This window comes from Musa acuminata, chromosome BXJ1-7, assembly GCF_036884655.1.
Source record: "Musa acuminata AAA Group cultivar baxijiao chromosome BXJ1-7, Cavendish_Baxijiao_AAA, whole genome shotgun sequence".
Taxonomy (NCBI): domain Eukaryota; kingdom Viridiplantae; phylum Streptophyta; class Magnoliopsida; order Zingiberales; family Musaceae; genus Musa; species Musa acuminata.
Window position 1 is genome coordinate 2455020 of NC_088333.1, and position 19809 is coordinate 2474828.

The 19809-nt window shown below is 36.1% G+C and overlaps 1 protein-coding gene across 2 annotated transcripts; it reads right to left on the bottom strand.

Moving 5' to 3' along the window:
* Positions 1-1033: 1033 nt before the first annotated feature.
* LOC135678188 (sister chromatid cohesion 1 protein 4-like) lies at positions 1034-15748 on the bottom strand. 2 transcript variants are annotated; one of them, XM_065190696.1, is made up of 16 exons: positions 15169-15748; positions 11482-11731; positions 11247-11344; positions 11098-11147; positions 9513-9580; positions 7919-8001; positions 6914-7798; positions 6422-6772; positions 6113-6254; positions 5561-5697; positions 3704-4108; positions 3135-3622; positions 2795-2828; positions 1795-1903; positions 1584-1713; positions 1034-1400 (listed from the first exon to the last, which is right to left on the bottom strand). In XM_065190696.1, the coding sequence occupies exons 1-16, from the start codon at positions 15290-15292 to the stop codon at positions 1302-1304; spliced, it is 3453 nt and encodes a 1150-aa protein (XP_065046768.1). In that variant the 5' UTR covers positions 15293-15748; the 3' UTR covers positions 1034-1301. The 2 variants fall into 2 exon arrangements, with proteins under 2 accessions (XP_065046768.1, XP_065046767.1); XM_065190695.1 differs by having other exon boundaries at positions 3135-4108.
* Between the last annotated feature and the right edge of the window lie 4061 nt (positions 15749-19809).

The window sequence follows — 19809 nt, forward strand, 5'->3', positions numbered from 1 at the left end:
GGCATGTACCGCCCGTACCGGACGGTACCATTTGAAATTATATACCATGGTGAGAATGATGTAGTGGTCGATCTTGTCGATATGAATCCAAACATCAACAACGAGAAAGAGAAGGCAGAGCGATGAGGCATTTGCATCGGTGTTGTATCGACGTTGCCTCCTCTTCCTCTTCTGACATCAATCTGCGTCGGCATCAGAAGAGGAAGATACGACAAGTGAGGCATATGCATCACCAATGATGAGGAGGGAAGAGGAATAGGAGGCAGAGTGATCGAGGACGACACAGATGCCTTACCTACCTCCTCTTCCTCCTCCAATGGTTCATCAATTCCAATCCGAATAAAAAAAACTCGATTATTATTATACTTGGTTTTTGAAAACCAATATGCCATGTTATTTATCTTCGAAACTAAAAGTTTGATGTGAGAAATACAAACATTATGTGGTTGGTTGTTGTTGTATTGTAGAGTGGCATTATATATCCCAAGTAACCCTGACCATGGTTAAGTTTGGAGCTGGAACCGAACTGGATTTGAACCCGAACCGGCTTCATCCAATGGTTCATCAATTCCAATCCGAATCGAATCGAAACAACTCAATTATTATTCTTGGTTTTTGAAAACCAGAATCAACAGTCCCTGCACTGAAAAATCAATATCAAAATCAAAATCTCTGGCTCTGATCTGAACTGGTAATTTCCAAACTTTTAAAAAATATAACTTTCATTTAAAATTATAATTATTTTAATTAAAAATAGGGTATGATCAGGAACTGAACCGGACCTTTGGTTCTTCAACCCTATGTGATTTGATTTCGGTTCCCAAACTTTAAGAACCAAAATTATCGATTCTAAAACCGAGACCAGATCTAAACCCAACCACAACACCCAGTCAAACATAAGTCACCTTTTATGCAAGGTAAAGAAACAGAGAACTCAAGGAAGATAGAATGTTCTCTTAAACAGCAAGTTACAGTGAATGCAAGCAACATCAAACCTAGCATGTCTTGAGTATCTCCATGCGAAACAGCATGCTGTTTTTTACACTTCCCCATAAGATATTAGCATTAGATGATAATAATGTACACATACATATCTATACACACTATAATCAGTCTACAAGTACAAAGCACCATCTCTGCTCGGTGCAGCAGTACAAGATCAGTACAAAGAAAGGAAACAATACAACACCATTTAGTAAAAACATACAAGATGAGGTCAAAAGATAACGACTACGGGTGGCACGAGCTTCTGGCTTAGGTATCAGTGCAAAGTTGCATACGAATGCATGCGTCTTTAGAATTTAGAACTCCGACTTGAGGAGGTTCGATCTAGGTTCTATGTTGACATACGAAAAAGGGTTCTCCTGTTCAACATGTATATAATCCTTTGTTTTCAGGACCTGCAAAAGAGAGAGTGCACACTAATAAAAAGAAATATGGGGAAAAACTGCTGAGTGACAGATTTTTTTCACATGTGAAGTGCCAAAGGGCCTCAGTCACTACATGAATTGCAATTCAAGATATGAGAGCAGTAAAACAGAAAAGGCAAATTGAGTTTAGCAGTTTGCAAGATATTGGCATACCAAAGTCTCAAAGAACATCCTTGATGCTTCTTTGCGACTTCTTCCAGCTACGATGTGGTCCATAGCAAGGCTTTTTCTCACACGTCCGGATTCTCCCTCGAACAAATTTTTTAAGTATCTCGCAACACCTCTGAAATTTTTGTATGAAAACATCAGTTTATGCTCAGGGATTAACCACGATAAATATATACTAAACTAAAATAGAATCTACCTTGTCCTGGAAGACCAACCGCTATTTTCAAGTGATTGGGCCTCTTCAGGATTCAGTGCATCATCTGCTTCTTCATTATAGTCTGCTTCATCATCTGCATTAAGAAACTCTGACAAAAAACGAGCATAAGGTATAAGAGAAGTTAATGCCACCAGCCTGTATTATGAAAAGGCAAAATATTCTTTAGTTCGAAGCATCAAAGGGAAAGCTGACTCTGAAGGTTTTTTTAGCTCACAATAATCAAGATCAGATGAACAGACAAAAGCAGCACAATATCAACTAATGTCGTCACTTGTTGACTCTATGAAATGTTGATTATCCATGTCAATAGTAGGTATCAGTGCTGTTAAATTAACTGTGCTACTAGATTCCATGATAAACACTGAACATAGTTAATTCCAGAACAATCTCTTCTTCTGTCCGGGAGATCTTTTCATGAACTCCCTTCCAAGCATCTACAGGAAAACTTCTAATCTTCTTATATACAGAAACCATTTGGAATAAAACACAGAGACCAGGGCATCAAGTCTGTAGTATCTAAACAAAATTAGTTCAAATTCGAAGAAAGATCTTTCTTCCATGAGTTGGAATATTTTCCTAGAAATAAAACATATAAAGTTGTAATATTTCTTATAAAAGTTTGGAGAATTTTTGCCATGTAGGACACTAAATGTAAGTGATTGACATTATTCTTCTAGTTCCTGCCATAGAAGAATTTTCAAATTATGGTGGACGACATCTTCACTCAAGAAGACATCTCAACAGAAAAAAAGGGATGAAGTATCAATAAACATGGATCTTATATATGGGGAACTGTTATGTGCTATATTAATTAGGGATTATCCTTTATATGATAGAATGGTGTATGGCAATAACTTCTTATACTTAATTTAAGCAGTCATTTGAAGGTCATGCATCAGAAACACAATTTTCCTTTTCATAGTAAAATTAAAAAAAAAAAGAGTATGAAAACGTGCTGCAAATTAAATAAGAAGAATACCTGTACCATTGCCACCAATTGCACTGCAAAAGTCCTGCAAATGGAAACATGTCAATATATAGAAGTATAAAATTCAGGTGCAGCAAAAGAACACTTGCAACTTGCATATATGGTTACTGGCAGCAATAGTGTAAAAATTTATTCAATCATACAGGAAGACCCACTGCAGGACATGTGACAGGCTTCAAGCATGCCACAGGTTTGCACAATATCAAGAAGCTTTCAGAATTCCCATTGCAAGATATGAATCGAAGCTAAAAATATTTTCACTGAGAACTGGAAAAATATAAACAATTCATGACTTCTACAATTTTTAATATTAGCTAAGTCGAGAACTTACACTACACTCTTTTGCAGTATTGAAGTCCACGGGGCTTTCTCCACTGCCGGCAAGGTTAAATTCCAGCAAACAAGAATTTTCTCCCACTAATGAAGGAATATTTTGGATGTCACTATTTGGTTTGAGCGAGGATACACCAGCTATCTCAGATCCTTCTGAAAAGCTAATATCGGGAATAGAAACTTCTTTATTATCCATAACTATGTGTGCAATAGCTTCATTCTCCAGTCTGTTACCAAGTTGGCCTTTTTCCTGCATAGCCTTGTCAGTTGGTTCACCAACTTCCTGGATCATATCCTGGGAAGAACTCACATCCAGCATGACAGTTAATCTGCCTTCTGGCAAATTTTCATCAACTTGAGGTAAACAGCTATCTAGTGTAGAGACCAACGAATGACTACATTCATTCTCTATTTCAAAACAAACATCTTGAGGGTCACTTGGAATTACCACATCCACCGAACCCCTCTCCTCCATGGCTGATGCATCTGTAGCAGCACATTCAACTTCAACATCGATCATGGTATCACTATCCAAAACTGTAGGCATTTTCTTATCAACTGACCTACCTTCAGGATCATTCTCACCAGTCGCTAAGCCATCAGCGGGAGCTTTATCATTTCTTTCCCGTTCATTTATATCTGTTGTTACCACTGTACATGGTGTATTATTGCCTAAAGCCTCAAGTTGAGGTAGGCCAGCTCGGGATTGTAAATGTTCTTGAGCATCACTGTTATAAGCAATCATGCTACTCCCAACTTCAGTTGACACAGATACACCAGGTGATTCCTGCCTTCCAAAACCAGTGCTATTTGGCACTGTTGGATCAGCTGTTTCTTTCTCATCAGCTTCCCTGATGATGCCTGACCTTCTAGAATAGTTGGATTCTTTCAACAGCTCTGCACAAGAATTGAGGTGGTCTGCTACATAATCGTATACTTGAGAGTGCAGGGCACTCAGCTCCACAGACATACCTGGAAGTAGAATATACGTGTCAAGCCTACATACCGATGGAAGGATGGCATGATTATAAAGACTTGAAACAAGATTGCAAATACAACTGATGACACAGAGTTAATCAACAGTATCAACTCTGTATCAGAAAAACAAGAAATCAGAAGAACATCATCGAAAAGAAACTAAAAAGATCAAATAGGTCAATACTTCATAATTGTTAAAACGGATGAACCCAATGCATGAGTTGCGAGTTGCGAAGGACTAATGTATGCAACCTTCTCTACATTTAAAAATGTAGAGTTCGATATTTTATGATATTCTTCTTTTTCCTAAAATGAATTAGGTATGCTTCAACTTACCTAACATGAAAATGACTAAAAGCAATTGGCAACGATGAACAACTGAGCCTAGAAGTGCTCGGTATGAAACAACTGAGATGAGAAGCACTCTTCATAATTGGACTTTGTGGTTGCCATTACTCCATTTGGGTAAGACCAGGGAGTAACTGCAGAAATAGCTCGAGGCTAGTGAAAGCTGAAGTTGCATAATACAGATTCAAAGCTTCCATTTAATTCAAGTTCGGCTACTAGGCTGTCTCAGTTTGGCTTCGGTCAAACAGTTTGATTCCAATTTTTAAAAAACCGAAGTGTAAAAAAGAACCCCAACTGATTCGAGATAATAAGCAACAAGAAATAACAAAATTAATTCACATAAAGGACCTATTAAGAGATGACAACAAACTGAAAGAGCAACATGGTGAATAGAAGGGATGACTTATAGAAACATATGTAGTGGGCATAATCAGTGGATAATTACAATAATAATGTGCAGTGAGATGCTTGTTGGTCTTTCACGCAGATTCACAAATTTTCCGCTTGTAGAATGAATAGATAATTGACGAGTGTGGTCCTATGAAAAAATGTATGCATGCCCAAAATCATCAACAAACAGGTGGATGAGTGCCTATAATACTAGGTGAAAAAAGAAATATACATGGTTGTATTTACCTGATGTTACAAAGAAGGTTTAATAAATGGATGCAAGTTTGCTGAAAAGTGAATAATTCCAAAATTCCTGATCTCAGCTAATAAAATTAGCTAAACCATATGAACTTGAGACATCGCTCTACTAAACTTTATGATTGGTCTGTTGTAGTCCACCCACAAATAACTTGCAGTAGAACTAATGTCAAAAGTTATCAATTCAACTTTCCAAGCTTTTTAAACCATCCTTGGACATGACTTTATAATAAATAGAATTTATCATATGCTCCACAAAGGTAAATTAGAGCACCCAAATTCCAAGTTTGATAGTGTTAGAAAGAAAGGGAAAAAATACACATAAATATCTTGGCATTCATCAAACAAATTTAAGCATATAAAGAAATTGCTCCAACAAATAAATGATGACTTTTAAGTTGTGCGTAAGTCACAGATAGCATAAATCAATAAGCCAAAAAAAAAGCTAACCAGTAGTAATAGGTTCAATGAAAATTTCATCATCTGCAGAACTTTTCTGAATCATCCAAATTTCAGGATGTGTACAGGGTGCTTTCCTTCGTACGCGTCGTATATCTTCAGTGTGCATTAGCTGTTGCCGAATTGCACTATAATAGGCAAAAGAAAGTTTCATCACATTGCATCAACACAAGTAGCAGCTCCAAAGAAAAAATGAAAAGAGCATAGGGTGACATTTTTCATAGTGACAACCAAAAAGATGAGGAACTCAAATATTCAAAAACAAGAACTTTTAAGGATAGTTTCCTTATTTCAACTAGTAAAGGCTTGCCCTCAGTAGTTCCCCTACTTTGTATGGGAAGATCAAGAAAAACACAAGCCTTCTTCTAAGGATAAGTTGAACTCAACCAGATGACACTAGCTGCAAAATCTCTCAGACTTACACGGGGTTTAAGGTGTGATGTCCTGATGGCTTAAACAAAAGGTTCCAATCATGGAAGCAAATTGTAATGGTAAGGACAACAACAATACTGAAATGTGGAGATAAAAAAAAAAGATGCATACTCAGCATGTAAGACTGTAATATCATCCAACAGCACTTTCTTCAGCATGCCTAATTTGGGCGTTGCTCTAGGCCGTTTTAGAGAAGTTGCTTTTGGCAGAGGTGGAGTGGGACCAATCCTCAAGAGTGGAGTCCTCTTTCCTACTGAAAAAATGACCAAAATAATTAAGTAAAAAAATGAGGGATTTATAGTATATTCACATGCAAGATTGTTATCTTGGATCCAAATAGATGAGAAGAAAACAATTTATTAGTACTTAAGTAATCAATTTAGAAAGTGAACACAACATTCAAGCCAAAAGAATTCTTACCTAATATAGATGCCAACAAATCATCATCATCAGGAATAGATTCTGTGCTTCTTCTAAATGGTTTTCTGCCAGACATTTTGGCTGAACTACCATTTGGCAGAACTAGTGCACTGTCTATTAGGTGGCGTTTCCTACCAGAGAGACTGGAAATTCTGCCAACGCTTCCATCAGACTCGGTAACTCCCTTATCTACAGTTAGCTGACTTAATTCTTTTGCCTGGTCAACATCACTTGTCGGAGCTAAAAGCATCTTTTCAGGACTTGAAGAACAGTTCAACCGATCCAACTCAGTATCTTTCGAAGAAAGGTCAACAGATATCTCATTTGTGTTGCCAACTACAGGGACAGATCCTGTCAAATATGTTCCTGACATGTTATGCACATGGACTGAAGCAATAGAAACATGATAATCTATATATGAAAATCATAACAGCTTAGACTTCCCAATTTATGGAAAATGCAAACAAAAGAGAGCCAAGTAAACAAACAAACCTTGATTCTCGATACATTCAATACTATGCAGTGCCTTCTCTCTCACTGGCATTTGTGAAGGGACACAAAGATCTTCAAGAGAAGCTTCTGGAGCATCTTGTACTGGTTCTAAATTCTCTAAAGAATGTGTGTTCGCTTGATTTGATTCTGAACTAGAAGCTCTCAAATGAAGACTTGTTTGTGGGCAAGGGTCAACAACTACTTCAAGGTCTTGATTACTTGATGGCTGAGCTTCAACCCCAAGCGAACTAATTTTGGTAGCTGAGGTCACTGCAGGTGCCAATAGATTTTCAGTTGATGCTTCAGAAGTTGCGGTTACAACTCCAGTCTCAACTGGAGACTTGTCTTGAGGAACTTCAGAATTAGATGCTTCTAAAGAACAACTGGAAGATACCAAGCCCTCCATCTGAGATATATCAGGAAATGTGTTCTCTCCATTATCAAGGTTCTGATCGTCACATGACAGATCTTTTGCTTCTTCTGCAACAAATTTAATCTGAAAATCGTCTGTGCTCTCCTGTTCACAATGCTCACCCAGTCCAGCTATTTGTTGTGCTTCTTCCAACAAAACTGTAGGAGAGGATACCACTTGTGGAACATGTGATAACTCAGGCTCCATAGTTGACATGTGTACGAGGCCACCATCAGTCTTCAAGTCTTCTTCACCAAATGAAGGTGAATGTTTTATGTGGGGACTCAGAGCAGGACTTTCAGGTATAGGGGTTGAAATAGCCTCTCCCATCAATCCAGGAGTAAGTGGAGCATGAGCACAATATGTTGATTCCAGATTTGGAACATCAGCAATAGAACTATGACCAATTTGGTCAACATTATGATCGTTGGGGGAAAATGCTTCATTGAGATTAGAAGTCTGGATGTTGTAGCCTAGCCAATCAGAAGATATGTCATTCTTCCCCGTAATTTGAATATTTGAATATTTATAACAATTATATATCATGATAATTAGAAAGTTTACAAAGGTCCATTGGAATTTCAACTTAGTACCTTTAACAGAACCTCCTTGGTCTTTATCAATACCCATCTCTGTGACAAGCATGGAAGATGAAGATTGACCCTGAAGCATGCCGCTAAAACAAGCATATAGACATTAATGGAACATAATCAGACATACTGAATGACAGACTGAAAAACCAAGCTATATGGATAATATCAGCTATTGATATAACATGAAAACTCAACAACGGCCATTTTACAAGCACCACCATCTGAAGTGAAGAAAACATAAAAACTGTCTCAACTGATAAATACACCAAATATAGCTAAAAATGAAATTGGAAATAGACTTTGGAATATGAGAAGTAATCGCCAATTCGTGCAAAACATCAATAAAAGGTTGGTTAGTGCATGATACTCCTGCCAATACAGGATTTGGGAGGCTTAATGTACGCAACCTTGCTTCTATTTCTTCATAGAGAGTCTATTTTTGACACTCGCACACCTCTATTTTTGAGACTCAAACATAGGTTTCTGCTATAAATTTATTTTCAAGCGGCTTTTGTACATAACCCTCTACTTTGTCCAATATAAAGAATCCTTGCCTATTATTTATGCTTAGCCCCTAAAAAAAATCCATAAGGCTGCCTTACCATCAAATTCGGATATTAAAGAAGGAATAAAATGAGAACTTCTAAAACTAAGTTCGCTAGAATGGAAATATTATCAAAATGATAGGATCAAATCAAGAATCAAATCAAAATGAAGCGAATTTAGAACCAGATGACAGGATACTCAAATCATATTGAAGGCTTTGAAGCATTTTGAAGACTTGCTTGTGGGCAAGGATCAACCAAATGGGTAGTATAACTAAGTTCTCTAATTGTTATTATCAAAATGACAGTTCTGAAGCAATCTATAGCATACCAGAATGGAAATATTAGAGGCTTTCATGCATTTTATCAATCAAACAAACAAATGATAGAGGCTGATCATAACAGGCTGTTCACTACTCATAACAGCACATGGTTTTGAGATGCATCTATACTGGCTTAAGGGCAGGGTACAACTAGCAAGGTGGTGATTTCAAACTGTTTCAATGGTGTAAAGGAGGTTTAGATAATGGATAATTGAGGTAATGGCACAGATGGAGGTCTAGATGATGGAATTCTGAAGTAATGATATCTTTATGTAATCAAGAGTGTGCAAAATTAAGCCATTGGCAGTAGCACTCTCATCCTTGGGACACCAACAAGGTCCATGTCTACAACCTAAACTTAGTGCCTAGAATTGCAGGTCCAGCATGATAGTGTTTTTTATGTTAATTGAAAGGTTAATACTGTTTGTAGCCACCAAACACAGAGAGAGAAAGAATGCGTTGATAGTGTTTTTTTTTCTTTTGTTATATACAAAAATTCCTACTTCAAAATATTGCTGCACAAAGATCAGAAAAGTAATCCATCAAACAACATAAGCTAGGTTTTTTTTATAGCCAGGACAAAATTAACTTCAAAGGAAAAACCTGATTAACATTCAGCAAAGTGAACATTAAGGGATGATGGTCACTGATGGATGATAAATAAAAAAGGCAGAGATAGAGGATGCAGATAAACATGTAAAACCCATGGGTTAAAGGAAAGTTTACCACTCATCTGAGCCTGCAACTGAAGTATGCTCATGCGAGGGATGCTTATCTAAGAACAAGTCCTGCAACTAATGAAGAGGAAAATAAATTAGTTAAAAGCCAACACTTAAAATATGCATGATAGATATAGAGACATCAGAGGTTAATTGCATTCTTCAGGGCTCCCTGGTGCAGCCTTTCATTAACTTAATTATCCTCTAAATAATAATTTGGATCACAATGAATTTCCATCACAGGAACTTTGATTGCCCTGTCAGTTTGCAGCTCAATAGATCATAATTTATTAGCTTTCTGCAATTTGGTAACATACACTATACAACAATAACAACCCGAAAGTCCCAACTAGTTAGGGTCAACTTAGTAACATACACTATAAGTAAAACAAATTGTTATTGTCTTAAATTTATCAATAGTTTAATTCCCTCGTACCCCTCCGTCTATAAAAACTTTTTGGAGTATCAGTGGAAATAGATAACCAGGAAGGCTACATTTAAGAGTAGCTTCATTACACTATCATAGGTACAATAAAAACTAAAGCTGACCTAGTGTTTTGCCTTTATGTTTGAATAATCATAAAAAATGTCTTTCATTTCACTGTGTCCAAATGTTTCAGTAGAATAATCAATAGTATATTGCATGCATAAGCACATAAAGGAACGATGTTTATAGAGACTAAAGATGAGAAGCAACTGCACAAAACATCATAGCACCCTGCAGAGTCCTGATGTAAGAAAGCAACTGCATATTGCTAAGAATTCAATATAAGCCAGGAGATTGCATCTGATGATGTTGCAAGTTGCAACATCATGTTTTACCCATTTTGCAAAAAAATGTCTAGAAAAGCACAACTCTGATATTAACCAGGCAGTTTATTTTCATCAATTTGTGATTTCCAGCTTTATCGAGGGTGTCATACTCCAGAACTCCCAATCTTATCATATCTACTATTACAGATTAACCTAATATTATTTAGTGGATTTTATGAATTTGATGGGTTCTTAATTTTTTTAACTCGAGAAAATCAATTTTTTAATACTACTTTCTTTATTCACATCTTTTTGATTTCCTATTTTTCAAACTTGTTTTGGTTTAACTGCCTTACCAGCCTTTGGTAGTAACTTTGGGTCCATATGGGACATACTTCTGAGGCCAATGACACAGGCAAATTTGTTGAATGATAGAAACAACTAGCTATTTGACACATTTGAGAGTAGGTTTTCCTAGTATAAATTTCCCAACCTCCTTGTGGCATACCCACTATGACTTACCTAGCCATGATGGGAGTTGATGAGGAGGCCCTCATAGGACCATTTGTTAAAGCCATCTCTAGCTCCAAAAAAGGTAAGGTAAGAGACACGGCAAGCCAAAACAAGATTGAGGAATTAGGATAAAAATTTATGCAAAAGTAAGGTAAAAATTCAATAACAAAAACATCTTGCATTTGTTAATGAGAACAAAATTCTTCTTGCACCCCTTACAGAACAGACTTAAGACTCATTGCATTGCTGATTGTTTCCATCAGCAAAAACTGAAAATATAATGATATGCACAAGTGCAAAGCATAAATACAAGTGGTGGAACTTACTTCATCAATGTCTAAGCCAATCTGAGAATCAATTCCATCACCAAATCTTTCTGTAATAACAAACTTAATAAATAAGGTTCAACCTACTTGCAACGAGAAGCATGAAATTAAACTGCAGATATGTTAAGTGCTCTGACTAGATAACAGACCATCAGATCCAAATTGCATAGATGAAAACTCCATGCCACCAACAGTATCTTGAAGTGTAATCTGCTCTTTTGTACTGACATGGTGGTCAACAAAGTCACTGCCAAAACATAAGTCAAACTCGTAAAGGACCAGAAATGTCAATTACAGCATGCTGACAACTCCATCATCATAATCATAAATAAAAAATTACAACTGTGCATATATGCAATACTAAAAGCAATGTCAAGTACAGACCCACTATCAGGCAGCTCAAAATCATCGAGATGAAAAGTTTCAGGTAAGGTTATTGAATGATAAGGAGCAGTTGATTCTTCTGGAGGAAGATCTACTGCTGCTGATCTGAAGGCCTGTTTTATCTTGAGCAAAGCCTCACTGCAATCATGGAAGAGATAGTTCACCTTCCTAGAATATATTCTCACCACACCTAGCAGAAGATGGCTAGATAACCGAAGTGCAATTGGGACATCAGGACAAAGAATTGAATCTGCATGGCAAATTAAAAGAAAAAGATATTAAGGAAACAAGAGAAATAACTTATTAAAGCTAAGTTTGGAAAAAGCATCATATAAATGCGACAAGAAATCATTAAGGCTGCTTCAATCATGCGATTACTACTATCTTTAAATTTACAGATTCTATGAAATTTATAAGCTATCTTATAATACATGGTTGCACTAATTTCAAGAAGCAACTAATTTTTGTTGTGTCATTGGAGAAATAGGTTGCTAACTAATATTCCAAAATAAACACACAATGGATAATCAAAACCTAATAATTGCTAAACCTAAGAATTTGTAATGTCATTGGAGTTTGTTGTGTCAAACTCCAACTTTGAAAATATGATTATTAATTGCTAAACATAAGAATTTAACAAGTAACTGCATTCTGTTTTTGTTTTATGGCTGCTCGGTGTTTTGCAAGCGAAAATTTAGTTTAAATTTATTTATGTTGCTCAAGTGTGAACATATGTAGGCAGCGGAATTTTCAATCTCTTCCTTGAACTTAATCTGTATGGCACACACACACACACCATGGACGTGATATTTATTTAAGCTCCAAAGAAGAATTTAATATAGCTGCAGGTTCTTCCACAGTTCCACCAATTAAGTACCAAACTTCACCCAATGTGCATCAACATGTATCTAGGTCAACTTGATGCTAATAATATAAAAACAAAAAATGTAACTCTTTGACCCTCGTTAGTGTGGGCTATTCTCAATCTTGATCTACATTAGTAGATTTAGGTCAGGGTCGAACGATCTGTAAACCTTTTTTGCTTTTTCGTGCATAGAAGAAGCTAGACTTCTTGTGATGTCAAATATACCTTTAAAACACTTTTGTATATATCCTTTGTTAAGAAAATTTACCTAAAACTTAACTTTTAGCAAAGGTACAATTTTTCTAATTACCCCTATATTTTCTGTTTTTACTTTTTATGTTCATTAGAGCCAACCAATTCCTACCAATCCTGAACCTGGATCCCTGAATCAACCATCCCAATCCCAATAATGGGAAGCTTTGGTATCAACATAAAGTTCAGAAAGTCAATGCCCATCCAACACATCAAAATCATATGAAGTTATGAACATCTTAAACAAAAAATAGTGATGCTCAGATTTGTACAAGTAGGCAATTTTAATATATATACCTGATCATAAAATGGTTGAGATAAAAACTATAAATTGTTAAATGCCTATTGAAGGGGATAAGGAGTGCACAATTCAAAGATGTTTCCCCTCTTAATTATTGTGATATTTTTCAATTATCCAGTTGAAGAAAATCATTTTTGAAATTACCAATATTGTTTTGTTATCCACGTCTTGGAAAAATCAATCATAATTTCATGCATAGTTTTCAAATATTCAAGATCAGGCAACAGATAGCCTAATGTTCCAGCACTAGCTTAGGCTTCTAGGCCATTGCAAAGGCAATTATTTCCTGAGCAAATTATTATAGATATGTTTGCTGCAACTTCATACACACACACACACACCCCTAAAACTAGCATCCATCACATACTTAGCACTTAATGAGCGTGAACATTTGTGGAAAGTTGTATGATATAAAAAAATGATAAAAAGGGAACTCACTGATACAAAATATCAGAAGGATGGCATGAACGTTCTTCGACTAGCACAACATAACAACAGTTCACAGCTTGAAATTATCATTCTTATATAATACATGCTTTGCCCTATGTGCACAATTGTACATGTGTACATAAACCAGCCCAAGCTCAGGTGTCCTTACTTTTGTCTATTACCTACATGATAGATAGCCAAGCAACCACACAACTTTTGTAATTCATGTTCACGCATAACAAATAAACATGGAGAAGTACCATATAACCAAAATAGCTGCTGCCCATTCCTTTTCTCCACCTAAATTCTGAATCAATTTGAATAAGCACAAACAAAAATCTTAATGGACAGTATTTCTGTTAAAATACCAAAAATCGGAATCTTTTACTGCATTTATATGGACTTGCCTACATTTCATACATGTTAAATACCAGAATAAGTTTATCAAAGTTTTACTTTCTTTTCTAATTTGTCTCAATATTTCAACAATTTAGTCATGATCACATGAACACAACCACCACACCAACCTGTCAGCTCATTTTAATTTAAAGCAGCTGCTAACAAAGGTTTAGTTTAGTCAAATATTAACTTGATTCTTATATCAAAAAGAAAATTATCAAATATTAACTTCATTCTTATAGAACAAAGAAAATTTGTAGCCACAGTTGTTAGCTTTGCCTAGCAAAGAGAAATGACATATAAGATGTTTTGATTCATTCGATATGAAAATCTCACATTAAAAATGAGCTACTTCATAGTAATCAAACACATCTAAACTTTCAATACCCTCCTAGTAAGATGAAGCATACCAATAGCCATCCAAAAAATGTGTTTAAGGCATATTTCTCATGTAGACCACTCTACATAGTTGATGTTCCCTAAGGAGAGCTCTAGTAGCTGAACCCAAATGGTCGGCACATTATGGTTTGTTGCTGTTATTCTTATACAGACATGCATACATGGGCAAGGATATAGACACATCAACATGTTCTCTATTGTAGCCTTCATAAATTGAGATGAAAACATTATGTTAACGTGTGCTATGAGATTAAACTGGTAGGAGATTAAATGCTATTAATAAGCATAACTCACCACAAACCTAATATATTCAAGGTTACTTATATACAATCGGATCATTCGGTAAGATTACTTAATGTAAGAGGAAAAAAAAAATTAACACTCATCAACTAGGATGAACAAGTTTAGCACAACCACAACGTATGAGCAATAAAGCCATGAATGGCAAGATTGTAGATGAATCCCAACAAAAGTACAAATTTGGTCATAACAAACAAAATATAATGATAATGCTCATGTAAGAGGATAAAATCCAGATCATTAAATACCGGGGTGCATCGTTAAAATAGGTACCAGAGATGTAAATTATGATCAGTGTGAACTGTCCAAAATGGATGGCAGAATCTTCCTTAAGCAGAGACATTAATATCCCAGTCAACAATGTACTGTGTCCTAGTTTTCCTAGGTGACAGTATTAAGACTGGCAGATACAAGAGGCTACATCCAAACCCTATCATATCAATGCTGATATCAGTCGGTACCTCCATCATACCAGTGTCCAAATCAAAGAACAGAAATAAATTTCAAAAATTCAAAACTTTTGTGTGCTTGAGAAAACAATGTGAGTCACAGACAAACCAAACACCAACTTTTGGGTCTTATTACTCTACTTCGCCACTGAAAAACCAGATGCCTCTGGGGATTACTTCACTAATTTAAGGTGGAATAGCAATGCAACAGGATTAAACACAACTGAAACAAGTTAAGCTCAAAAGATTAACAAGCAGAAGTCTAAGAAATTGAAGAATTACAAGATACCGACCTACAGAGACACCAATATCAGTATCTGCCACCTGATTCTTCCTCAGCTTCCGTTCCAAATGCGCCGCAATCCATATGGTCCCTAGCGGCCCCTTCTTGGCCAAAATAAACTGAGAATAGAACATTTTACTCCTCCTCCGCTTCCAGAAAACCCTAGAAGCCCGTAGCAAGCTCCCTCCGAAGATCAATCGCCCCAATTCAAAGCATTCTCACAACCCTAAGGCCCGCAGCTCCCACCAAAACGAGCGCCAAGATCCGAGCTTTTTCGAAACCCCAGCTGCCCCAGCACCTCGGAGTTGCCCAAGACTCCACCTTTCGCCGATTCCGACAGCAGGAACCGAACTCGAGCTCCAGAATCACCAATCTTCACATGCGGGCGCGTCGACCATGGAGCCCATCAGAACTTGACGTTTTGAAGCCCTAAAACCGATGAAAACCATTGGCGGGATCTTAAAAACGGGAGGGCTCGAACGACGGATCCGTACGGGTCCGGATCGAAGGGATAGAATCATAGAACTCGACGGAATGACAGAGAAACGCAACACTAAAAGGCCAAAGGGAAAAGAGAACACTGCTTTCGGCTTTTGGAGTCCGGTGGAGTGCTCTCGGATTACCAACGAGCAATGATAGCGAGAAAGTATCGTGTCGGTCCCTCCACATCTCGTGATCTAACGGCTGAAAGTGACTTTGATGCTCATACGACGCGTTATTCGCCATTAGATATAAGCGTGGGAGATATCGCGAGGATTAGACGACGGCCGCTTGGACATGACGCGTATTTTTAGTTATGACAGTCTCGAAGGGGCAATTTAGTCATTTGGCGATGCATGGACTCGAACTTGAGACAAGATTATATCCAATGAGAAATCTCCACGTTTACACGAGCTTTATGATGGGTTCGTTGGCACGTGCACTGCACACGATTATAACACATATTTAAAGCAAATTAAATATATAGACATTTTATAATTAATTTTACCAATCATAAAAATCAAAGGAGAACATCTATGGGGTATCAAGGGCTTATATGCATATTTTAGAACTTTTGAGGGGTTTTTCTTTTTGCTTTTTTTTCTCAATTTATTCTTTTGCTTAATTTAATTTTTATGATAACTTCAATAAGTTTACAAGTGTTATATATATATATATACATATATATATATATATATACATGTATATATATATATATACATGTATATATATATATATGTATATATGTATATGTATATATATATATATATATGTATATATATATATATGTATATATATATATGTATATATATATGTATATATATAAATATATATATGTATATATATATATGTATATATATAAATATATATATGTATATATATATATATGTATATATATATATGATCTATGCATAATATCATGAAAAATGAATACAATTTTTAAAATGGATACAAATTTGTGACTGCTGCTTAGTATGACAATGGGTCTGAAAAAATATCTAAAATGGTGAAATTTAGATATTTGTACTATGAACCTGGCATGTATGTTTAGAACGGATTCCATTTTGTTTGGAAAAGATACTATTTTGATAGATTTGAAAAAGCATTATCTCGTTAAAAAGTTCTATATATTTGTCATTTCTCAACGTATTTCTTTACAGAAAGACTCAATTTTTTTTCCTCTTTTCGGATGATAAATATTTCTTAAAACATGGAGTATGAATCAAACTCATGTATGAATCAAAGTTCTTCCCTTTTGAATCAGATAGATTCAAAGAGGCTGATGAACGAGTAAATAGCCATACGAATGGGCTTGGATCGAATTGGAAAACAGTAAGATTTGTATAAATTATACGTTTTGTCATTACTTTGTGAAAAATATTTAGGTATGAATATGTTAGATACCTATAGCTCAATTGATGAAATAGTCTCTCTCTCCAAAAAAATATTTTTTTTTATGAACACATGAAGAAAATATTTTATTGTGAATGAACAAGATAGTGAGGATTTGTCCATATGTAAGATCATAATTATTGATACCAGTCGTTTCCTCTTATATATATATATATATATATATATATATATATATATATATATATATATATATATATATCATCTGGTATTTAATTTATATTTATGTAATATTTATTTCTCATTTTGGGATTTGTACCATTAATTTCATTCGAGGTGCCAAGTTTTGTCCAGGCTTTAATTTATATTTGATCTTGTTATCCTCTAATGTCGTGAGTGATTTGGCCAGTCCGACTTTGTTGGTTCGAACGTAAATGGAGTCAGAATTCTAATCCCGTCCGATGACTTGATTGCCTTTTGTGGCACCAATCTCGATGTGTCTTTCCTAAATTAAAAGGTTATCTCTTGATCTCAAGTCAACTTTTCAAAAACAAGAGTTTGACCTCATTAATCATGCTCTGTTCACCTTTTATAGTCGATCCTCTCATCGTTAGATTCATCAAGCCGTATGTGTTTTGCTCTAATGTTCTTCAAACTGTTGCAAATAATTCTACCATCATCTGTCAAAAACATACATAGAAAAATAAATCTACTAGTGCTTCTTGTTATTGTTCTCTGCGAAGCTCATTTACCTTTCAGATAAGCTTATACTCTTTCCATATAGTGTTGCATATCTATGATCTTGGCTTGCTGTCTCACAAGTTCTTTGACTTAGTAGTCTCTCGAGACAAAGATTTTCTTGAATTGCTCAAATGTTGATCTTAATATCAACAACTAGAAATCAACTCAGCATATGAAAGAAAACTGCTAAAACTATGAGAATTCAATCATATCTTTAATAATAACGCGATTGTGTGAGCATTTCTCCCTTTTACAAGCAAGATATATGTTCAAAGTCTGCAAATTTTGCAGCTAATTTCTCGAGAGAGACAACAGGACATGATTCATATCGGAGTAGGTAGAAGAAGGCTTTCTTCTTCTTCTTCTTCTTATTCTCTTGTTATTTTCCTTCACGTTTGATCAGGAAAACACAGCCTCTCTGATTTGTTCACCTTCCTTAAAAGACTATAATGACATGATCTAATCCTCATATCACTACATAAATTACTTGCATCCGTCGATCCTAATTCGCACCGGTAATGCATGCGAGGAAGCGGCTACTCCCAAACCTTGTCTCCTTCACCAAATGGCCATGTCGGCCAGCCTTTTCCGGCGAGAAAGGCGGCTCCGAGAAATCCTCCGATGAGTACTGCCTCCTGTGGCCATTCTGGTCTTCATGGAAGCTGCCGAGCTTGATCGGTGTTGGCCGCAGGAACTTGTTGGTGTTGGGGATGCCAAACCACTGCGAGGCACCAGTCGACATCGAGCGGTAGTATCTGGGAGCCTTTCTTCTCTTTATTGCTCTGTAGATGTATGGGATCAATCCTTCCATTCTTTCTTGTGTTTGAAGCGCTTTGGTCTGTAGAAATGGAAGCTTTACTAAACCTCTCTTATAAGAAAGATGAGCAACGTTGTGGAGTTCATCTATACGAAGGTTCTTGTGCCTTTGGTTCGTGGATGACTCATGGATCATTATGGAAGGAGAATCTTGTCTTGGCTGGCAATACATTCATGTGGACAAGAACAAAAAGTTTGAATAAGATAAAGATCTTCCTGTCACCCACTGTTAGTAGATATTAAGAATAAAGATGACAGAATGCACCAGTCAACCACTTGTCATATATAATCATACTTATCAAAACTGGATTAGGCTTGCATATTTGGTAGAAAAAATATTTAAAATATTATCAGAAGAAACAGAAATTTGAAGGATTGAGTTGCAGTTTTGATCTTTCTTTATACTCTAAAATAAAAATATCCAATCATACAAACAGATGTTTTTGGACACTATCTACACTGTATGAACTGTTGTATTCATGTTATAGCTTTTAATCTTGTCATGTTTGAAGTGGACTTGTCACTTTCAAGACAGTTCTCTTCAGCATCATTGCTTTGTAGAAATAAGTGTCTCCATGGGTTGGTGGGTCAAGAAATGGAGCCTTCAGAGGATGGCTGTCTAAGTTGGCTCCTTTGTGGAGCAAAGCTGTTTGCTTCTGCAACACTTGTGCATGAACAGTTCTTGGTCAACTAATCTTACCTTCCAGGAAGGTGCATATGGGGGCACTTTTAACTGACCTTCATTGATCACAATCATCTAAAGTATTGCCATGCCTCACATTTTGAACACTTCCACTTGCCACTACTTTATCTTATCTTTTTCTACATGAATGTGCCACCCAACAATTCAAATGACAGATGACATAAAATAGTGTGGTGCAAAAAGTTCTAAACCTTTCTGATGATTTTCCTACATTCAGAGCTGAAAGTGAACATAGCAGACAAAAAGATTAATCTTTCGAGGAGATTTGAGGGTCATTAAAAATGGCCAAAACAGAAGCCAAGAGGGCCACATCCATCTTCATTTGATTAAGGAATCAAAAACCATCACTGTGTTTTTGCTTAGCCTACTTGCATCTTCATCTCCAGGTTCAATAGAGAGACAAACAAATGCTCTTTCTTGGTCCCAAGCATGTTCTACCTGAAGAAACACCTTGAAATAATGTCCAAATCTCTTGACTAAATCGAATTCTCTGCCTTCATGATCCCATGTAGCAAGCCTCTGAGGAAACCTGTGATCCTTGCAGCTTAGATTGCCTTGTTG